The sequence below is a fragment of the Scyliorhinus torazame genome, chromosome 1, assembly GCF_047496885.1.
Source record: "Scyliorhinus torazame isolate Kashiwa2021f chromosome 1, sScyTor2.1, whole genome shotgun sequence".
Lineage (NCBI taxonomy): Eukaryota > Metazoa > Chordata > Chondrichthyes > Carcharhiniformes > Scyliorhinidae > Scyliorhinus > Scyliorhinus torazame.
The window spans coordinates 301,901,339-301,920,535 of NC_092707.1; the positions used below are offsets into that span (position 1 = coordinate 301,901,339).

At 47.9% G+C, this 19,197-nt stretch overlaps 1 protein-coding gene across 2 annotated transcripts in view; it reads left to right on the forward strand.

Annotated features, from left to right (window-relative positions):
- The window catches only part of pde10a (phosphodiesterase 10A), a 1,307,205-nt gene that overhangs the window by 727,740 nt on the left and 560,268 nt on the right, over nt 1-19,197 (forward strand). For both annotated transcript variants that reach the window (XM_072507750.1, XM_072507751.1), the window contains one exon: nt 12,677-12,863. In XM_072507750.1, the coding sequence (XP_072363851.1) occupies nt 12,677-12,863 (187 nt within the window). The remainder of the gene's footprint in view (nt 1-12,676; nt 12,864-19,197) is intronic.

Consider the following 19,197-nt stretch of genomic DNA (forward strand, 5'->3'; position numbering starts at 1 on the left):
CGAGAGTGATCGTCCCCCTCCCCCAACAGCTCCGTCAACATCGTGACAAAATACTCCGTCGGCCTCGGGCCTTCCACTCCTTTGGGCAGACCCACGATCCTCAGATTCTGTCGCCTGGATCTGTTTTCCAGGCCTTCCATTTTGGCTCGCAGACCCTTGTTGGTCTCTGTCACCTTCCGCAACTCCTTCCCCATCAAGGTGAGTTGATCACTATGCTGCGATAATGCCTCTTCCACTTCCTTCAGTGTCTCACCTTGCTCCTGCAACTCCGCCGCTGCGCTTGATACCGCCGCCCTCACCGGGGCAATCGCCTCCTCCACCAGCACTTTCAATACCGCCCCCATCTCCTTCCTCATCACCTCCATGTGCTTTGTGAACTATTTTTCAAATTCCACAACCATCACTTTGGTCATTTCTTCTTCTGTGAGCGATGTGGCCTCCCCAGTGCTCCAGCTTCCGCTTTCCTGACAGTACCTGCGCTGACTTTTCCACTCACCTGTGGACTTTCATTATGTTATGGGTCCGGGTTCACAGAAACCCAAAGTGTTTCATGGAGTTAAACCAACCCACAACTTTTAATAGATTGTGGTGTGGGAAGCACACGGCCTACTCTCCAGGTATGATACAGCAGAATTGGACAAGTGGCTTTTAAAACAAAACAATGTTTATTCTATGAACTCAAGTTAACCTTTTTAAAACAAACATTGAATATCTTAACACCCATTACTTCAAAGATAACCCCAAAAGACTACAACACTAAATAATCCTACAAACTGTTCCTTTTAACATCCAAAAGACTTCAAACCTTCCAAAATAGGAGCACATTAGGTTACATTCAATATATTTATAGTCTTTGGATTGCAGAAATCAACAGACCAGCTCTGTGTTTCTTCCTGCAGCTCACAGCAAAACACACAGACACTCCCAGCTGCGTTCTCAAACTGAAACTCAAAAAGCAGAAGTGAGCTCAGCTCCCCCCACCCTCTGACATCACTTCAGTAATATGATCAGCTCCATTTCTTAAAGGTACATTGCTTAAACATCCATTTCTTAAAGGTACTCTTACATGACACCTCCCCCCCCCCAAAAAAAAAACCCCATCAACTTCAAGATGGTTTCATTTTTCACCTTTTCACCATCAATTAAGAAATACACACAGTAAAAACACTTTACCGGTCCAAAAGAAACAACACACGCAAACAGGGATAATAATATAGTCCATTTTTTTGCCCCCGTTCGTCTTCCTCCAACCAAAATCCTTCTCGATTGACAGTCTCTTTGAACAAGAAAGTCTCTGCACGATCCATCCATTCCTCTACGCCTCGGCATTTCTCTTTAAAGTTAGATACTTCAGTTCAATCTGATCACAGAGCCCCTTGCAATTCTCCAATACAGGAGCATCGGTTACCACAGCTTTCAGGCAGTCAAATGCATGTTGAAACTCCGCTGTCCATTGAAATCTTTTTACGTTTCTTCAGCAAGTCCATCAGTGGAGCAATCACGCTACAAAACTCTTGCACAAATGTTCGATCAAATCCACTCATACCAAGAAATCAAATTATTTCCCGTCGTGTTGAGGGTATCGGGAACTCCACAATAACTTTCGTTTTCACATCCCGTGGGATCAATCGACGCTGTCCGATTGTATGGCCAAGGAAAGTGACTTGGGCTTTTCCAAATTCACTTTTAGCGAGGTTTATCACCAAACCCGCCTCCTGAAGTCAATCGAATAACTCCATAAGACGTTTTAAATGTTCTTTCCATGTCTGGCTGAAAACTACCAGATCGTCGATGTATACCGCACAATTGGGTAATCCTGAAACAACTGTATTAGTTAACCGTTGAAATGTGGCTGGGGCGTTTTTCATGCCAAATGGCATAACTTTGAATTGGTATATACCATCTGGAGTCACAAAAGCTGAAATCTCCTTTGCCCTTTCGGCTAAAGGTACCTGCCAGTAACCATTAAGTAAATCCAATTTGGAAAGAAAAGCGGATTTTCCCACTTTCTCAATGCAATCCTCCAAATGTGGGATAGGATAAGAGCCCATTCTTGTAACTGCATTAACATTTCTATAGTCCACACACAACCGTTGGGTACCGTCTAGTTTAGGTACCATCACTATGGGTGAGCTCCATTGGCTGCAACCCACTTCAATTATGCCATTTTTAAGCATACTCTCAATCTCTTTGTTAACCTGTGCCAATTTTAAAGGATTAAGTCTATATGGATGTTGTTTGATAGGAACAGCATTTCCCACATCTACATCATGTATAGCCATTTTAGTACTTCCCAATTCATCTCTACAAACTTGCCCATGTGATATCAATAACTCTTTCAGGTCAGTTTGTTTTTCCTCTGGAAGGTAACTTAACAATTCATCCCAATTTTTAAGAACATCCTCATTTTCCAATTTAATTTGAGGTATGTCAAATTCACAGTCATCTGGATTTGGTTCGTCACTTTGAGTTAGAATCATTAAAACCTCCTTTTTCTCTCCTTCCCTTTCAAAGTACCTTTTAAGCATATTCACATGACACACTCGGTGGGTCTTCCGTCTATCTGGTGTTTTTCACCACATAAGTCACCTCACTTAATTTCCTTTCAATCTGATACGGTCCACAAATCCTAGCTTTGAAAGGCTCCCCTACCACTGGTAACAACACTAAAACTTCATCTCGACTGGTAAAACTACGAACGTTGGATTTCTTATCCGCTTCCGTTTCATCACATTTTGTGCAACTTTCAAATGTTGTCTAGCCAATTCACCTGCTCTATTTAATTGTTCCCTAAAATTTGACACGTAATCCAATAGTGTAATTTCCGATTTCTCACCCACCAATTTTTCTTTAATCAATTTAAGTGGTCCTCTTATCTCATGACCAAAACTTAGTTCAAAAGGGCTAAATCTGGTTGACTCATTAGATACATCCCTAATTGCAAACAGTACGAATGGAATTCCTTTATCCCAATCCTCTGGATAATCTTGACATAAGCCCTCAACATTGTCTTTAATGTCTGATGCCATCTTTCTAACGCTCCCTGCGATTCTGGATGGTACGCAGTTGATTTAAATTGTTTTATTACTAAGCTATCCATAACTTTGAATAACTTTGTGGTAAAATTTAATCCTTGATCCGATTGAATTTCTGTGGGTAGTCCATATCTAGTAAAACATTTAAGTAACTCCTCCACAATCTTTTTAGCCGTACTGGAATGGCCTCTGGAAACCTAGTAGACACATCCATTATAGTCAAAAGATATTGATTCACACTTTTTGTTTTACGAAGCGGTCCTACACAATCAATTAGGACCCTGGTAAAAGGTTAATCAAATGCTGGAATGGGTATTAAGGGCGCTGGTTTTATCACTGATTGAGGTTCCCCTATCACTTGACATATGTGACATGATTGGCAAAATTTAACCACATCTTTATGTAATCCAGTGTTTCGGGATTTTAGCTTGAGTTTTCCTTATCCCCAAATGACCTCCCACTGGTACCTCATGTGCCACTTGCAACACCTCCTTTCTATACCCTACCGGCAATACTACTTGATGAACTTCCGCCCACTTTTCATCCACCCGCTTATGTACAGGTCTCCATTTTCTCATCAAGACATCACTTTTACGGTAATAACACTCTGGTATACTCTCAGATTCCACTTCCGTATGTGCTTTCTGATATATCCGTTTTATTTCTACATCTTTCTGTTGTAACTCCGCCAATTTTCCTGAACTAAAAATATCCGCCTCATCCTTCCCCTGTTCTTGTTCTTTTTCAACCATCTGATCAAAAATCGTTTCTGACAATTGCACTTCAAGTTCATCTTCACTCTTTGATTTCTCCTCTTGTCTTAACCTGTGACTCTGACCTTGTTACTACACAATCCGGAAAAGTCCCAGGATATTCGTCCTTCAACACTTCAGTTGTCTGATTTTCCACTGGCTTATCAACTACAGTAGGCATCACTCCCACCTGCGATCCAATTATATCATTACCCAAGATAAACTGTATCCCTGGACAAGATAGTTTCTCTATTACTCCTACTACCACTTCACCACTCTTCACTGGACTTGCCAACCTTTTTTTAAAAAATATATTTTATTGAAATTTTTCAAACAGAAATTTTCCGTTTTTACAACTTAATAAAGGAACATACATTAAACGTTATTTAAATAATATATTAAACTAACAACAAATGAAAAAGAGATAAACCAAAAAGCAAATATCAACAACTGGCAAAAAACAGAAACACAGAATAATACCCCCTCCCCCGGGTTGCTGCTGCTGTCTTTTCTGTTTTTCCATTATCGTTCCGTGAAATAGTCAAGGAACGGTTGCCACCGCCTGGTGAACCCCTGAGCCGATCCTCTTAACGCATGTTTTATTCGTTCCAGTCTTATGAACCCTGCCATGTCGTTTATCCAGGCCTCCATGCCCGGGGGCTTCGCTTCCTTCCACATAAGTAGAATCCTTCGCCGGGCTACTAGGGACGCAAAGGCCAAGACGTCGGCCTCTTTCGCCTCCTGTACTCCCGGTTCTTCTGCAACCCCAAATATAGCTAACCCCCAGCCTGGTTTGACCCGGACCCCCACCACCTTTGAAATCACTCTTGCCACACCCTCCCAGAACTCATGCAGTGTCGGACACGACCAGAACATGTGAGTGTGCTTCGCCGGGCTTCTTGAGCACCTTCCACATCTATCCTCCACCCCGAAAAACCTGCTCAGTCTTGCTCCCGTCATATGCGCTCTGTGTAGAACCTTAAATTGAATCAGGCTAAGCCTGGCACACGAGGACGAAGAATTTACCCTACTTAGGGCATCTGCCCACAGCCCCTCCTCGATCGCTTCCCCCAGCTCCTCTTCCCATTTTCCCTTCAGCTCCTCTACCATCGCCTCCCCCTCTCACCTCCCTGTATATTTCGGGCACTTTACCTTCTCCAACCCATGCCCCCGAAATCACTCTATCCTGGATCCCTTGCGTCGGGAGCTGCGGAAATTCCCTCACCTGTTGCCTCGTAAATGCCCTCACTTGCATGTATCGGAAAGCATTCCCTGGTGGCAGCTTATATTTTTCTTCCAATGCTCCCAGACTCGCAAACGTCCCGTCTACAAACAGGTCCTTCAGCTTCCTAATTCCTGCTCGCTGCCAACATTGAAATCCCCCATATATCCTCCCCGGGACGAACCTGTGGTTATTCCTTATCGGGGACCACACCAAGGCACCCGTCACTCCCCTGTGTCGTCTCCACTGCCCCCAGATCTTCAAGGTCGCCACCACCACTGGGTTTGTGGTGTACCTTTTCGGGGAGAACGGCAGCGGCGCCGTCACCAGCGCTTTTAGACTCGTTCCCTTACAGGACGCCATCTCCAACTTTTTCCATGCCGCACCTTCTTCTTCCCTCATCCACTTACAGACCATCGACACATTAGCGGCCCAATAGTAGTCACTCAGACTCGGCAGTGCCAATCCCCCTCTGTTCTTACTGCGCTGCAGGAACCCCCTCTTCACCCTCGGGGTCTTTCCCGCCCACACAAAGCCCATAATACTCCTGTCTATTTTTTTGAAAAAGGCCTTTGTAATCAGGATGTGGAGGCACTGAAACACGAAAAGAAACCTCGGGAGGACCACCATTTTAACCGCCTGTACTCTGCCCGCCAATGACAGGGGCACCATATCCCACCTCTTAAAGTCCTCCTCCATCTGCTCTACCAATCGCGTCAGGTTAAGTTTATGTAGGGTTCCCCAGTTCCTGGCCACCTGAATCCGAGGTATCAAAAGTTCCTTGCCACTCTCCTCAGCGGCAGAGCATCTAACCCCCTGCCCTGTTCCCTGGGGTGCATCACAAAAAGCTCTCTCTTTCCCATATTTAATTTGTATCTCGAGAACTGTCCAAACTCCCTGAGTATCTGCATTACCTCTGGCATCCCCTCTACTGGGTCCGCCACATATAGCAGTAAGTCATCTGCATAAAGTCGATGTTCCTCTCCCCCTCTAAGCACCCCCCTCCACCTCTTAGAGTCCCTCAGCGCTATGGCCAATGGTTCAATTGCCAACGCGAACAGTAACGGGGACAGGGGGCACCCTTGTCTTGTACCCCTATGTAATCGAAAGCATCCCGATCTTTGCCTGTTTGTAACGACGCTTGCCACCGGGGCCCCGTACAAGAGTCTAACCCATCTAATGAACCCCTCCCCGAACCCAAATCTCTTCAGCACCTCCCACAGATAGTCCCACTCCACCCTATCGAATGCCTTCTCTGCATCCATTGCCACCACTATCTTTGCCTCCCCCTCCGGTGGGGGTATCATCATCACCCCCAGCAGCCTTCTTACATTGGCATTCAGTTGTCTCCCCTTTACAAACCCTGTCTGGTCGTCATGTACCACCCCTAGGACACAATCCTCTATCCTTGTCGCCATCACTTTGGCCAGCAGTTTGGCATCTACGTTTAGGAGGGAGATGGGCCTGTATGACCTGCACTGCAGCGGGTCTTTGTCTCGTTTCAGAATTAGCGATATCGTCGCCGCCGACATTGTCGGGGGTAATATCCCCCTTTCCTTAGCCTCATTAAAGGTTCTCGCCAAGAGCGGGGCCAGCAGGTCCATATACTTCCTATAAAATTCCACGGGGAACCCGTCTGGTCCCGGGGCCTTCCCTGCTTGCATGTTCCCTATTCCTTTGATCACCTCATCCACCTCTATCTGCGCCCCCAGACCTGCCACCTCCTGCCCCTCCACTCTCGGGAACTCTAGCTGATCCAAAAAGTGTATCATTCCTTCTTTCCCCTCCGGGGGTTGGGACTTGTACAGCCTCTCATAAAATGTCTTGAACACCTCGTTCACTTTCCCTGCTCTCTGCTCCATCTTTCCCGTTTCGTCCCTAACTCCTCCAATCTCTCTCGCCGCTCCCCTCTTCCGAAGTTGTTGGGACAGCAGCCGGCTCGCCTTTTCCCCATATTCATACTGTATCCCCTGTACCTTCCTCCACTGTGTCTCTGCCTCTCCCGTGGTCAGCAGATCAAACTCCGTCTGTAATCTTCGTCTCTCCCTGTATAGCCCTTCGTCTGGGGCCTCCGCATACTTCTTATCCACCCTCAAAATTTCCCCCACTAATCTCTCTCTTTCTTTACCCTCTTGTTTCCCCTTGTGGGCTCTGATGGAAATCAGCTCTCCTCTAACCACCGCCTTCAGCGCTTCCCATACTACCCCCACCTGGACCTCCCCATCGTCATTGACCTCCAGGTATCTTTCGATACATCCCCTCACCCTTCCGCATACCCCCTCGTCCGCCAGTAGTCCCATGTCCAATCGCCAGAGTGGGCGCTGCTCCTTTTCCTCTCCCAGTTCCAGATCCACCCAATGTGGGGCGTGGTCTGACATGGCTATAGCCGAGTACTCCGTTCCTGCCACCTTCGGGATCAGTGCCCTTCCCAAAACAAAAAAGTCTATCCGGGAGTATACCTTATGGACGTGGGAGAAAAAGGAAAACTCTTCACCCATCGGTCTGGCGAATCTCCACGGATCTACTCCCCCCATTTGTTCCATAAATCCCTTAAGCACCATGGCCGCTGCCGGCCTTCTCCCGGTGCTGGATCTGGACCGGTCCAGCCCTGGGTCCAGCACTGTGTTGAAGTCCCCCCCCATTAACAAGTTTCCCACTTCCAGGTCCGGGATACGTCCTAGCATTCGCTTCATGAATCCCGCATCATCCCAGTTCGGGGCATATACGTTCACCAGCACAACCGCCTCACCCTGCAATCTGCCACTCACCATCACATATCTGCCCCCACTATCCACCACTATGGTCTTAGCTTCGAACGATACACGTTTCCCCACCAGTATTGCCACCCCTCTGTTCTTCGCGTCCAACCCTGAGTGGAATACCTGTCCCACCCATCCTTTCCTTAGTCTAACCTGATCCGCCAACTTCAGGTGCGTCTCCTGGAGCATAACTATGTCCGCCTTCAGTCTCTTTAAGTGCGCAAACACCCTTGCCCTCTTAATCAGCCCATTTAAACCTCTCACATTCCACGTGATCAGCCGAATTGGGGGGCCATTTATCCCCCCCCCTCGTCGACTAGCCATCCCCTTTTTTAAGCCATCTCCTCACCCAGGTCTCACGCACCCGTCTGTCCCCCAGACGGCGCCCTCCCGTCCCGACCACCTCATCTCGTATCAGCTCCCCCTTACCCTTAGCAGCAGCAACCCAGTTAATCCCCCCACCTCCCCCCCACCCCCCCACCCCCCTCGCTAGATCCTCCTCTAGCTTGATTACTCCCCCCATATTGCTTCCGGAAGTCAGCTAACTCTGGCTGACCTCGGCTTGCCCCGTACATTCTTTGACCTCCCTGCGTGTGAGGCTCCCTTCCTTCCTGCGCCCCTTTTCCCGCTATAATTTCCATAGCGCGGGAAAATACCCACGCTTTCCTCTCGGCCCCGCACCTAATGGCGCAGTTCCCTCATTCCCCTTCCCTGTCCCCTTTTCCACCGGCGCCCACATTTCTTCGTGTGTGTCCCATCGGGGGGAGAAATATTCACCGTCCAACATTATTATACAGTAGCCCTCCCTCTCCCCACTTTACATTCCTGTGCCACCACCTCGCTACCTCCCTCCGGACATCAATTTCTCAAGTCTAGTCCAATTTCTCATCCTGAATAAATGTCCATGCCTCCTCCGCCGTCTCGAAGTAGTGGTGTTTGCCCTGATGCGTGACCCACAGTCTCGCCGGCTGCAGCATCCCAAATTTGACTTTCTTCCTATGGAGCACCGCCTTCGCCCGGTTGAAACTCGCCCTCCTTCTCGCCGCCTCCGCACTCCAGTCTTGATACACGTATATCACCGCGTTCTCCCATTTGCTACTCCATGTCTTCTTAGCCCAGCTCAGGACCATCTCTCTGTCCCTGTAGCGATGGAACTTCACCACCATTGCTCTTGGTGTTTCCCCTGCCTTTGGTCTTCTCACGAGGACCCGGTATGCTCCCTCCACTTCCAGGGGGCCCGTTGGGGCCTCAGCTCCCATTAGAGTATGGAGCATCGTACTCACATACACCCCAGCATCAGCTCCCTCTGTTCCTTCGGGGAGACCTAAAATCCGTAAGTTCTTCCTCCTCGAACTGTTCTCCAGGGATTCCAGCCTTTCTATGCACTTCTTATGTAGTGCCTCGTGCGTCTCCGTTTTTACCACCAGGCCCTGTATCTCATCTTCATTCTCGGCTGCCTTTGCCTTCACTCCACGGAGCTCCATCGCCTGGACCTTTTGTGTTTCCTTTAGTCCCTCGATTGCCAGTAACATCGGCGCCAGCACCTCTTTCTTGAGCTCCTCCACACATCGTCGGAGGAACTCCTGCTGTTCCGGGCCCCATACCATCTGGGCTCCCTCGGCCGCCATCTTGCTTCTCCCTTCTCTTCTCTGCCGCTGCTCCAAAGGATCCTCCGTAATCTGGCCGCTACTGCCGCTCCTTTCCATCCACCCCCGGGGGGACTGCTTCCTCTGTCACCTCACAGTGGGTTTGGCCAAAAAAGGTTCCCGTTGGGGCTCCCGATAAGAGCCCAAAAGTCCGTTGAAACGGGAGGTGCCGAAACGTGCGGCTTAGCGATGCATCGTCGCAACCGGAAGTCCTGGACTTTCCAACCTTACCTTCTATAATGGAACGCTACTCCTCTCACCCTGAAGTCCACATATTACCACCTTTTCTGGCAACATTCTTCCCAAGCTACATAATTCCTCATCTCTTACCATTAAAGATTGACTAGCTCCTGTATCTCTTAAAATTGTGACTTCTTTACCTGCTCCTCCTGATACACATGAGTAAACTTTACCCACACAAGTAAATTCTTTAAAGAGATCTGGCACCTTCTTATCAATTATTTCTTGAACAGGCTGTACAATCGTTTGCACCTCCTTCACTTCCCTTGGGCTTTCTTTTACCACTCTAACAAACCCCACTGTCTTCTCCTGTTTTACCACATCAGCCTTCCCAGTGCTTTTCTTCAACCACCAACACTGTGACTTTACATGGCCTAGTTTATTACAGTGAAAACATTTGAAACTTTTCATTTCTCTTCCACCCGCCTGGATTTCTTTTTTAATCTGAGGTACACTCTTTATTATATCCCATCAGATCACTTTTACCTTTACCACTTGAGTATTTCTCATGTCCCCAGTTTCTATCCCTCACCGGCTGAAACTGATGTCGGAAACCAAGCCTTGATTTATGAACTAATTCATAATCATCTGCCATTTCTGCTGCTAATCTCGCAGTTTTAACCCTCTACTTTTCCACATGAGTTCTCACTACATTAGGAATTGAATTTGTAAACTTCTCCACAAGTATAATTTCTCTGAGAGCTTCATACATTTGGTCTATTTTCAAAGCGCTTATCCACCTATCAAAAATTACTCTGTTTGAGCCTTTCAAACTCCATGTATGTTTGACCAAATTCTTTCCTTAAATTTCTAAACCTTTGTCTGTAAGCTTTCGGCACTAGCTCATATGCACCTAAGATGGATTTTTTCACCTCCTCATACGTTCCAGATACCTCCTCCGGTAGTGATGCAAACACTTCATTAGCTCTACCTACCAGCTTTGTTTGAATCAGTAATACCCACATGTCCTATGTGAATTTCATTTGTTTAGCTACCTTCTCAAATGAAATGAAAAAGGCTTCTACCTCTTTCTCGTCAAACCTTGGCAATGCTTGGACATATTTAAATAGATCCCCACCACGTCTTCGACTATGACGCTCTGTCTCACTATCCTCATCAATCTCATCCAACTGTATGTTTCCCTTTGCGTCTGCCAATTTTAACTGATTTTTCATGTTTCATAACCATTTTCTGAAATTCAAACTCTCTCTCTCTTTTTCCCTTTCCTCTCTATCTCTTTCTTTGTTTCTTTCTTCTCTCTCCTTTTCATTTTCTCTCATTGCATATTCAAACTGCTTTAATTCTTTTTCATGTTCAAATTGCTTCATCTGCAACTGGAGCTTTGCCATTTCTAATGAGTCAGAATCTCAGGCAAATTTAAATGCTCAGCTACCGTGGTAAGTCTCTCATCTTTTCGCATTTTGCCAGGCAATGTTAACTACAATGCTTTTGCCAAATTTAACAGTCTGCTTTTAATCTCTGTCTGTAAGGTATTGCGTGTTACCGTGTCCACCCCCAAAAACTCCTGAGCCTCTGAAAGAGCCATTGTCCACAACACATTCCCCACTCAAACTAAAATACCACACCTGAAAAGCAATCACAATATGCTGACCCCTCACTTTCTTTAAGTCCGTTAAGCCAATCCAATCAATAGACTTTTATCCCCCTCAAGCCCCCAATTGTTATGGGTCCGGGTTTACAGAACCCCCAAAGTGTTTCATGGAGTTCAACCGACCCACAACTTTTAATAGATTGTGGTGTGGGAAACATACAGCGTACTCTCCAAGTGTGATACAGCAGAAATGGACAAGTGGTTTTTAAAACAAAACAATGTTTATTCCTGAACTCAAGTTAACCTTTTTAAAACAAACATTGAATATCGTAACACCCATTACTTCAGAGATAACCCAAAAGACTACAACACTAAATAATCCTTCAAACTGTTCCTTTAAACATCGAAAAGACTTCAAACCTTCCAAAATAGGAGCACATTAGGTTACATTCAATATATTTATAGTCTTTGGATTGCAGAAATCAACAGACCAGCTCTGTGTTTCTTCCTGCAGCTCACAGAAAAACACACAGACACTCCCAGCTGCGTTCTCAAACTGAAACTCAAAAAGCCAAAGTAAGCTCAGCTCCCCCCACCCTCTTGACATCACTTCAGTAATATGATCAGCTCCATTTCTTAAAGGTACATTGCTTAAACATCCATTTCTTAAAGGTACTCTCACATGACAATTAACTCCCCTTTTCACAGCCGTTTTTTTCCCAGCTTTGGACATTTCGCCTCCCGTGCCTTCTTACAGCTTTTTCAGCCTCCGTTGCCCATGGGACCGGCCGTTAAAACCCCAAAATTTCTATTCCCGAGCGGGAGCCCTACAGTGTGCGGCTGCCTCCCGCCTGCCGTCACTGGAAGTCCATCAAGAAATATCATTTAATGGATTTAAAAAAAATTATGTTCTGAAACACTCCTGAATTTTTGTGGCTCATGCAAGATTTTATGTTCGGTGATATACAAATTGGTTTTGGTTGAAACAAGAGCAAAACAAACTTACCAGTGCAATTTTGAGCACGATTTGCACCCAAATCCCTTATTGTGCCCAAAGTGGAAACTCCTGGACAATATTTATAAGAGCTCAAATGATCAGTGTGAGAGTGCAATTTGGCAACCGGCCAAGAACCAGAGCAGCTAGCAAAACTGTTCTCTTCTGTTCATGAAATTGATAACATGACAGATTTCCAATGGTGACATGTCGTTTTGTTCAACATAGAAATAGTTCAGTCAAATTCAAAACTCATTAAGGATTTGGATACTGGAAGGTTTCCATGTTACATTATTAATGATATGTGTTATTCTTCAGACATTTGGTTGATAATTTGGACAATGCATTTAAATTGCCTTGGCAAACCAAGAAAAGTCTGCTTTCACTCTCTTAATCCTTTCAAATGTGAAGTCTTATGGGGAAATGATTTAGCCTCAGTCACTTTTAAACTAATTGTTGTATGTTTTGTTTAATAGAGAAGTCGACCTATACACGGGGTACACCACACGAAACATCCTGTGCATGCCTATTGTCAGCCAAGGAGTTGTCATTGGTGTTGTGCAAATGGTGAACAAAGTGTCCGGCAATGCCTTTACTGAAGCAGACGAGGACAACTTTAAAATGTTTGCTGTTTTCTGTGCTCTGGCCTTGCACTGTGCAAATGTAAGTGATTTATATAATTCCTGCATTAATGTCTGAAAGTTATCTTTACCCAATATCTATCTTTTAATTTAGACATGTAATTTGGTTACCCGTGGAAAATTTAACCACTTTGAGTCACAGCTACTGATTTATTTTAGATGTTGTAGAAATAATTCTGCAGGTCAATGTGCCAGGCACAAAGCCTCACTCACCTGTTGACAATGTGGACTGGGAATTCAGGCATTAGCTTCTCATATTTTTAAGTGCATTCATTGAGCCTTCAATAGATCCAAACATCCAAACAACCAGGTTCTGTGTCACATCACAATCTATTAATACAAATAACAGAACCTCACATAATGCAAACCCCAATTCCAATCAAGAACCCAACCCCAACAAGAACAAGAAAGATATAAGACAAGCATGAAACCCCCCACAATGTAACAAAACAATGCAACATGCCCGTCGGCAGAGCCAAAAAAACCAATTGCAACTAAAGCGCACCCAACTTTTTAACAAAAGAGTCCATCTCTCCCGGCACATCGAAGAGGTAGGGTGCGATCTAATGGAAATAAAATATCCCGTTCTGGCCGGGATTAGCGGGGTCGTTCCAGGCGCTTGTAGCACAAGGAACGACACCGCTATCAATTGGCACTCTATTATTTTTTCGGGCCTCAGTCTCATAAATAGTGGCCCCGATCTCTCGACCCGACCCCCGGACCCCCCCACCGCCGCCCTGTTGAGAGGTCCTCAAGCCAACCCGCACCCCACCTCATACGGGCAGGGCACCCACGAGCCCCATCCCCCGCTCCAGCGTGAGCAAAATGTCACCTGGGATCCTTGGCACTGGCACCCTGGCAGTCCTCCTGCCAGCATGGCAGTGCCACCTGGGCACCCTAGCATTGCCGGGCTGGCATCCCGGTTGGTAGTGCCATGGTGCTCAGGTGATATCAGCAGTGCCAGGGTGCCACCCTGCCCAGAGGCCAACCACCTGGCAGACCCCCCCACTGCCATTTCACCTGTTCCCCGTTTGTGGAGACCAGTGCTAAACGGCGCCGACTATGGTCTGCTCGGCAAGTCTGATTAGATCCTGGGGACCGGTTAGATCTGGTGTAGACATAGTTAGGTGAGCACTTAACTATGCAAGCCTGGATCCCACCCATTGTGGGTGGGATCCAGATCGCAGGATCTTGCAAGATCTCATTAGATCTCGCAGGACGTAACGACCATCGGACATCCCTGACGAGGCCTCTCCCGGGATCTACCAACTGTGTCCAATCCTAATTCCAGTGGGACGTGGCCGGTAAATCATGTCGATAGTCTTTCCCCTCAAATGTCACTCTGAGACAAACTGGGTAGACCACCCCAAGCTGGACTCCACTCGGATACAGGGTGGCCTTGATCCATTGAACTTGGCTCTCTTCTTTGCTAACTCTGCTCCCATGTCTTTTTTTTTTTATTAAATATTTTATTGAAAATTTTTGGTCAACCAACACAGTACATTGTGCATCCTTTACACAATATTATAACAACACAAATAACAATGACCTATTTTATAAACAAAAAATGAATAAATAATAAATAACAAAAATGAAAACTAGCCCTAATTGGCAACTGCCTTGTCACAAGTAACACTCTCCAAAAATATAATTTAACAGTCCAATATATAATTATCTGTAGCAACGACCTATACATACTATACAGTATATATTAACAACCCTGAGAGTCCTTCTGGTTCCTCCTCCCTCCCCCCCCCCCGCGATCCTGGGCTGCTGCTGCTGCCTTCTTTTTCCCATTCTGTCTATCTTTCTGCGAGGTATTCGACGAACGGTTGCCACCGCCTGGTGAACCCTTGAGCCGACCCCCTTAGGACGAACTTAATCCGCTCTAGCTTTATAAACCCCGCCATGTCATTTATCCAGGTCTCCACCCCCGGGGGCTTGGCTTCTTTCCACATTAGCAATATCCTGCGCCGGGCTACTAGGGACGCAAAGGCCAAAACATCGGCCTCTCTCGCCTCCTGCACTCCCGGCTCTTGTGCAACCCCAAATATAGCCAACCCCCAGCTTGGTTCGACCCGGACTCCTACTACTTTTGAAAGCACCTTTGTCACCCCCATCCAAAACCCCTGTAGTGCCGGGCATGACCAAAACATATGGGTATGATTCGCTGGGCTTCTCGAGCACCTCGCACACCTATCCTCCACCCCAAAAAATTTACTGAGCCGTGCTCCAGTCATATGTGCCCTGTGTAATACCTTAAACTGAATCAGGCTTAGCCTGGCACACGAGGACGACGAGTTTACCCTGCTTAGGGCATCTGCCCACAGCCCCTCCTCGATCTCCTCCCCCAGCTCTTCTTCCCATTTCCCTTTTAGTTCATCTACCATAGTCTCCCCTTCGTCCCTCATTTCCCTATATATATCTGACACCTTACCATCCCCCACCCATGTCTTTGAGATCACTCTGTCCTGCACCTCTTGTGTCGGGAGCTGCGGGAATTCCCTCACCTGTTGCCTTGCAAAAGCCCTCAGTTGCATATACCTGATTGCATTCCCTTGGGGCAACCCATATTTCTCGGTCAGCGCTCCCAGACTCGCGAACTTCCCATCCACAAACAGATCTTTCAGTTGCGTTATTCCTGCTCTTTGCCACATTCCATATCCCCCATCCATTCCCCCCGGGGCAAACCTATGGTTGTTTCTTATCGGGGACCCCCCCAAGGCTCCAGTCTTTCCCCTATGCCGTCTCCACTGTCCCCAAATCTTCAGTGTAGCCACCACCACCGGGCTTGTGGTGTAGTTCCTCGGTGAGAACGGCAATGGGGCTGTCACCATAGCCTGTAGGCTAGTTCCCCTACAGGTCGCCCTCTCTAATCTCTTCCACGCCGCTCCCTCCTCCTCTCCCATCCACTTACTCACCATTGAAATATTAGCGGCCCAATAATACTCACTTAGGCTCGGTAGTGCCAGCCCCCCCCCCCTATCCCTGCTACGCTGTAAGAATCCCTTCCTCACTCTCGGGGTCTTCCCGGCCCATACAAAACCCATGATGCTCTTTTCAATCCTTTTAAAAAAAGCCTTCGTGATCACCACCGGGAGGCACTGAAACACAAAGAGGAATCTCGGGAGGACCACCATCTTAACCGCCTGCACCCTCCCTGCCATTGACAGGGATACCATATCCCATCTCTTGAAATCCTCCTCCATCTGTTCCACCAACCGCGTTAAATTTAACCTATGCAATGTGCCCCAATTCTTAGCTATCTGGATCCCCAGGTAACGAAAGTCCCTTGTTACCTTCCTCAACGGTAGGTCCTCTATTTCTCTACTCTGCTCCCCTGGATGCACCACAAACAACTCACTTTTCCCCATGTTCAATTTATACCCTGAAAAATCCCCAAACTCCCCAAGTATCCGCATTATTTCTGGCATCCCCTCCGCCGGGTCCGCCACGTATAGTAGCAAATCGTCCGCATACAAAGATACCCGGTGCTCTTCTCCTCCCTTAAGTACTCTCCTCCACTTCTTGGAACCCCTCAACGCTATCGCCAGGGGCTCAATCGCCAGTGCAAACAATAATGGGGACAGAGGGCATCCCTGCCTTGTCCCTCTATGGAGCCGAAAATATGCAGATCCCCGTCCATTCGTGACCACGCTCGCCACTGGGGCCCTATACAACAGCTGCACCCATCTAACATACCCCTCTCCAAAACCAAATCTCCTCAACACCTCCCACAAATAATCCCACTCCACTCTATCAAATGCTTTCTCGGCATCCATCGCCACTATTATCTCCGTTTCTCCCTCTGGTGGGGCCATCATCATTACCCCTAACAACCTCCGTATATTCGTGTTCAGCTGTCTCCCCTTCACAAACCCAGTTTGGTCCTCGTGGACCACCCCCGGGACACATTCCTCTATTCTCATTGCCATTACCTTGGCCAGGACCTTGGCATCTACATTTAGGAGGGAAATAGGTCTTTCGGACCCGCATTGTAGCGGGTCCTTTTCCTTCTTTAAGAGAAGCGATATCGTTGCTTCAGACATAGTCGGGGGCAGTTGTCCCCTTTCCTTTGCCTCATTAAAGGTCCTCGTCAGTACCGGGGCGAGCAAGTCCACATATTTTCTATAGAATTCGACTGGGAATCCATCCGGTCCCGGGGCCTTTCCCGCCTGCATGCTCCTAATTCCTTTCACCACTTCTTCTACCTCGATCTGTGCTCCCAGTCCCACCCTTTCCTGCTCTTCCACCTTGGGAAATTCCAGCCGATCCAAGAAGCCCATCATTCTCTCCCTCCCATCCGGGGGTTGAGCTTCATATAATTTTTTATAAAATGTCTTGAACACTCCATTCACTCTCTCCACTCCCCGCTCCATCTCTCCTTCCTCATCCCTCACTCCCCCTATTTCCCTCGCTGCTCCCCTTTTCCTCAATTGGTGTGCCAGCAACCTGCTCGCCTTCTCCCCATATTCGTACTGTACACCCTGTGCCTTCCTCCATTGTGCCTCTGCAGTGCCTGTAGTCAGCAAGTCAAATTCTACATGTAGCCTTTGCCTTTCCCTGTACAGTCCCTCCTCCGGTGCTTCCGCATATTGTCTGTCCACCCTCAAAAGTTCTTGCAGCAACCGCTCCTGTTCCTTACTCTCCTGCTTCCCTTTATGTGCCCTTATTGATATCAGCTCCCCTCTAAACACCGCCTTCAACGCCTCCCAGACCACTCCCACCTGGACCTCCCCATTATCATTGAGTTCCAAGTACTTTTCAATGCACCCCCTCACCCTTAGACACACACCCTCATCTGCCATTAGTCCCATGTCCATTCTCCAGGGTGGGCGCCCTCCTGTCTCCTCCCCTATCTCCAAGTCCACCCAGTGTGGAGCGTGATCCGAAATGGCTATAGCCGTATACTCCGTTCCCCTCACCTTCGTGATCAATGCCCTACCCAGCACAAAAAAGTCTATTCGCGAGTAGACTTTATGGACATAGGAGAAAAACGAGAACTCCTTACTCCTAGGTCTGCTAAATCTCCACGGGTCTACACCTCCCATCTGCTCCATAAAATCTTTAAGTACCTTGGCTGCTGCCGGCCTCCTTCCAGTCCTGGACTTCGACCTATCCAGCCCTGGTTCCAACACCGTATTAAAATCTCCCCCCATTATCAGCTTTCCCATCTCTAGGTCCGGAATGCGTCCTAGCATCCGCCTCATAAAATTGGCATCATCCCAGTTCGGGGCATATATGTTTACCAAAACCACCGTCTCCCCCTGTAGTTTGCCACTCACCATCACGTATCTGACCCCGTTATCCGCCACTATAGTCTTTGCCTCGAACATTACCCGCTTCCCCACTAATATAGCCACCCCCCTGTTTTTCGCATCTAGCCCCGAATGGAACACCTGCCCCACCCATCCTTTGCGTAGCCTAACCTGGTCTATCAGTTTCAGGTGCGTTTCCTGTAACATAACCACATCTGCCTTAAGTTTCTTAAGGTGTGCGAGTACCCGTGCCCTCTTTATCGGCCCGTTCAGCCCTCTCACGTTCCACGTGATCAGCCGAGTTGGGGGGCTTCCTACCCCCCCCCCCCTTGTCGATTAGCCATCACCTTTTTCCAGCTCCTCACCCGGTTCCCACGCAGCTGTATCTCCCCCAGGCGGTGCCCCCCCGCCCATCCTCTCCCATACCAGCTCCCCCCTCTCCCCAGCAGCAGCAACCCAGTAATTCCCCCCTCCCACCCCCCCCGCTAGATCCCCCGCTAGCGTAATTACTCCCCCCATGTTGCTCCCAGAAGTCAGCAAACTCTGGCTGACCTCGGCTTCCCCCCGTGACCTCGGCTCGCACCGTGCGACGCCCCCTCCTTCCTGCTTCTCTATTCCCGCCATGATTATCATAGCGCGGGAACCAAGCCCGCGCTTCTCCCTTGGCCCCGCCCCCAATGGCCAACGCCTCATCTCCTCCACCTCCCCTCCTCCCCCCATCACCACCTGTGGGAGAGAGAAAAGTTACCACATCGCAGGATTAGTACATAAAACCCCTCTTTGCCCCCCACATTCGCCCCACCACTTTGTTCGAACGTTCTTTTTAATAACCCGCTCATTCCAGTTTTTCTTCCACAATAAAAGTCCACGCTTCATCCGCCGTCTCAAAGTAGTGGTGCCTCCCTCGATATGTGACCCACAGTCTTGCCGGTTGCAGCATTCCAAATTTTATCTTCTTTTTATGAAGCACCGCCTTGACCCGATTAAAGCTCGCCCTCCTTCTCGCCACCTCCGCACTCCAGTCTTGATAAACGCGGATCACCGCGTTCTCCCATTTACTGCTCCGAGTTTTCTTCGCCCATCTAAGGACCATTTCTC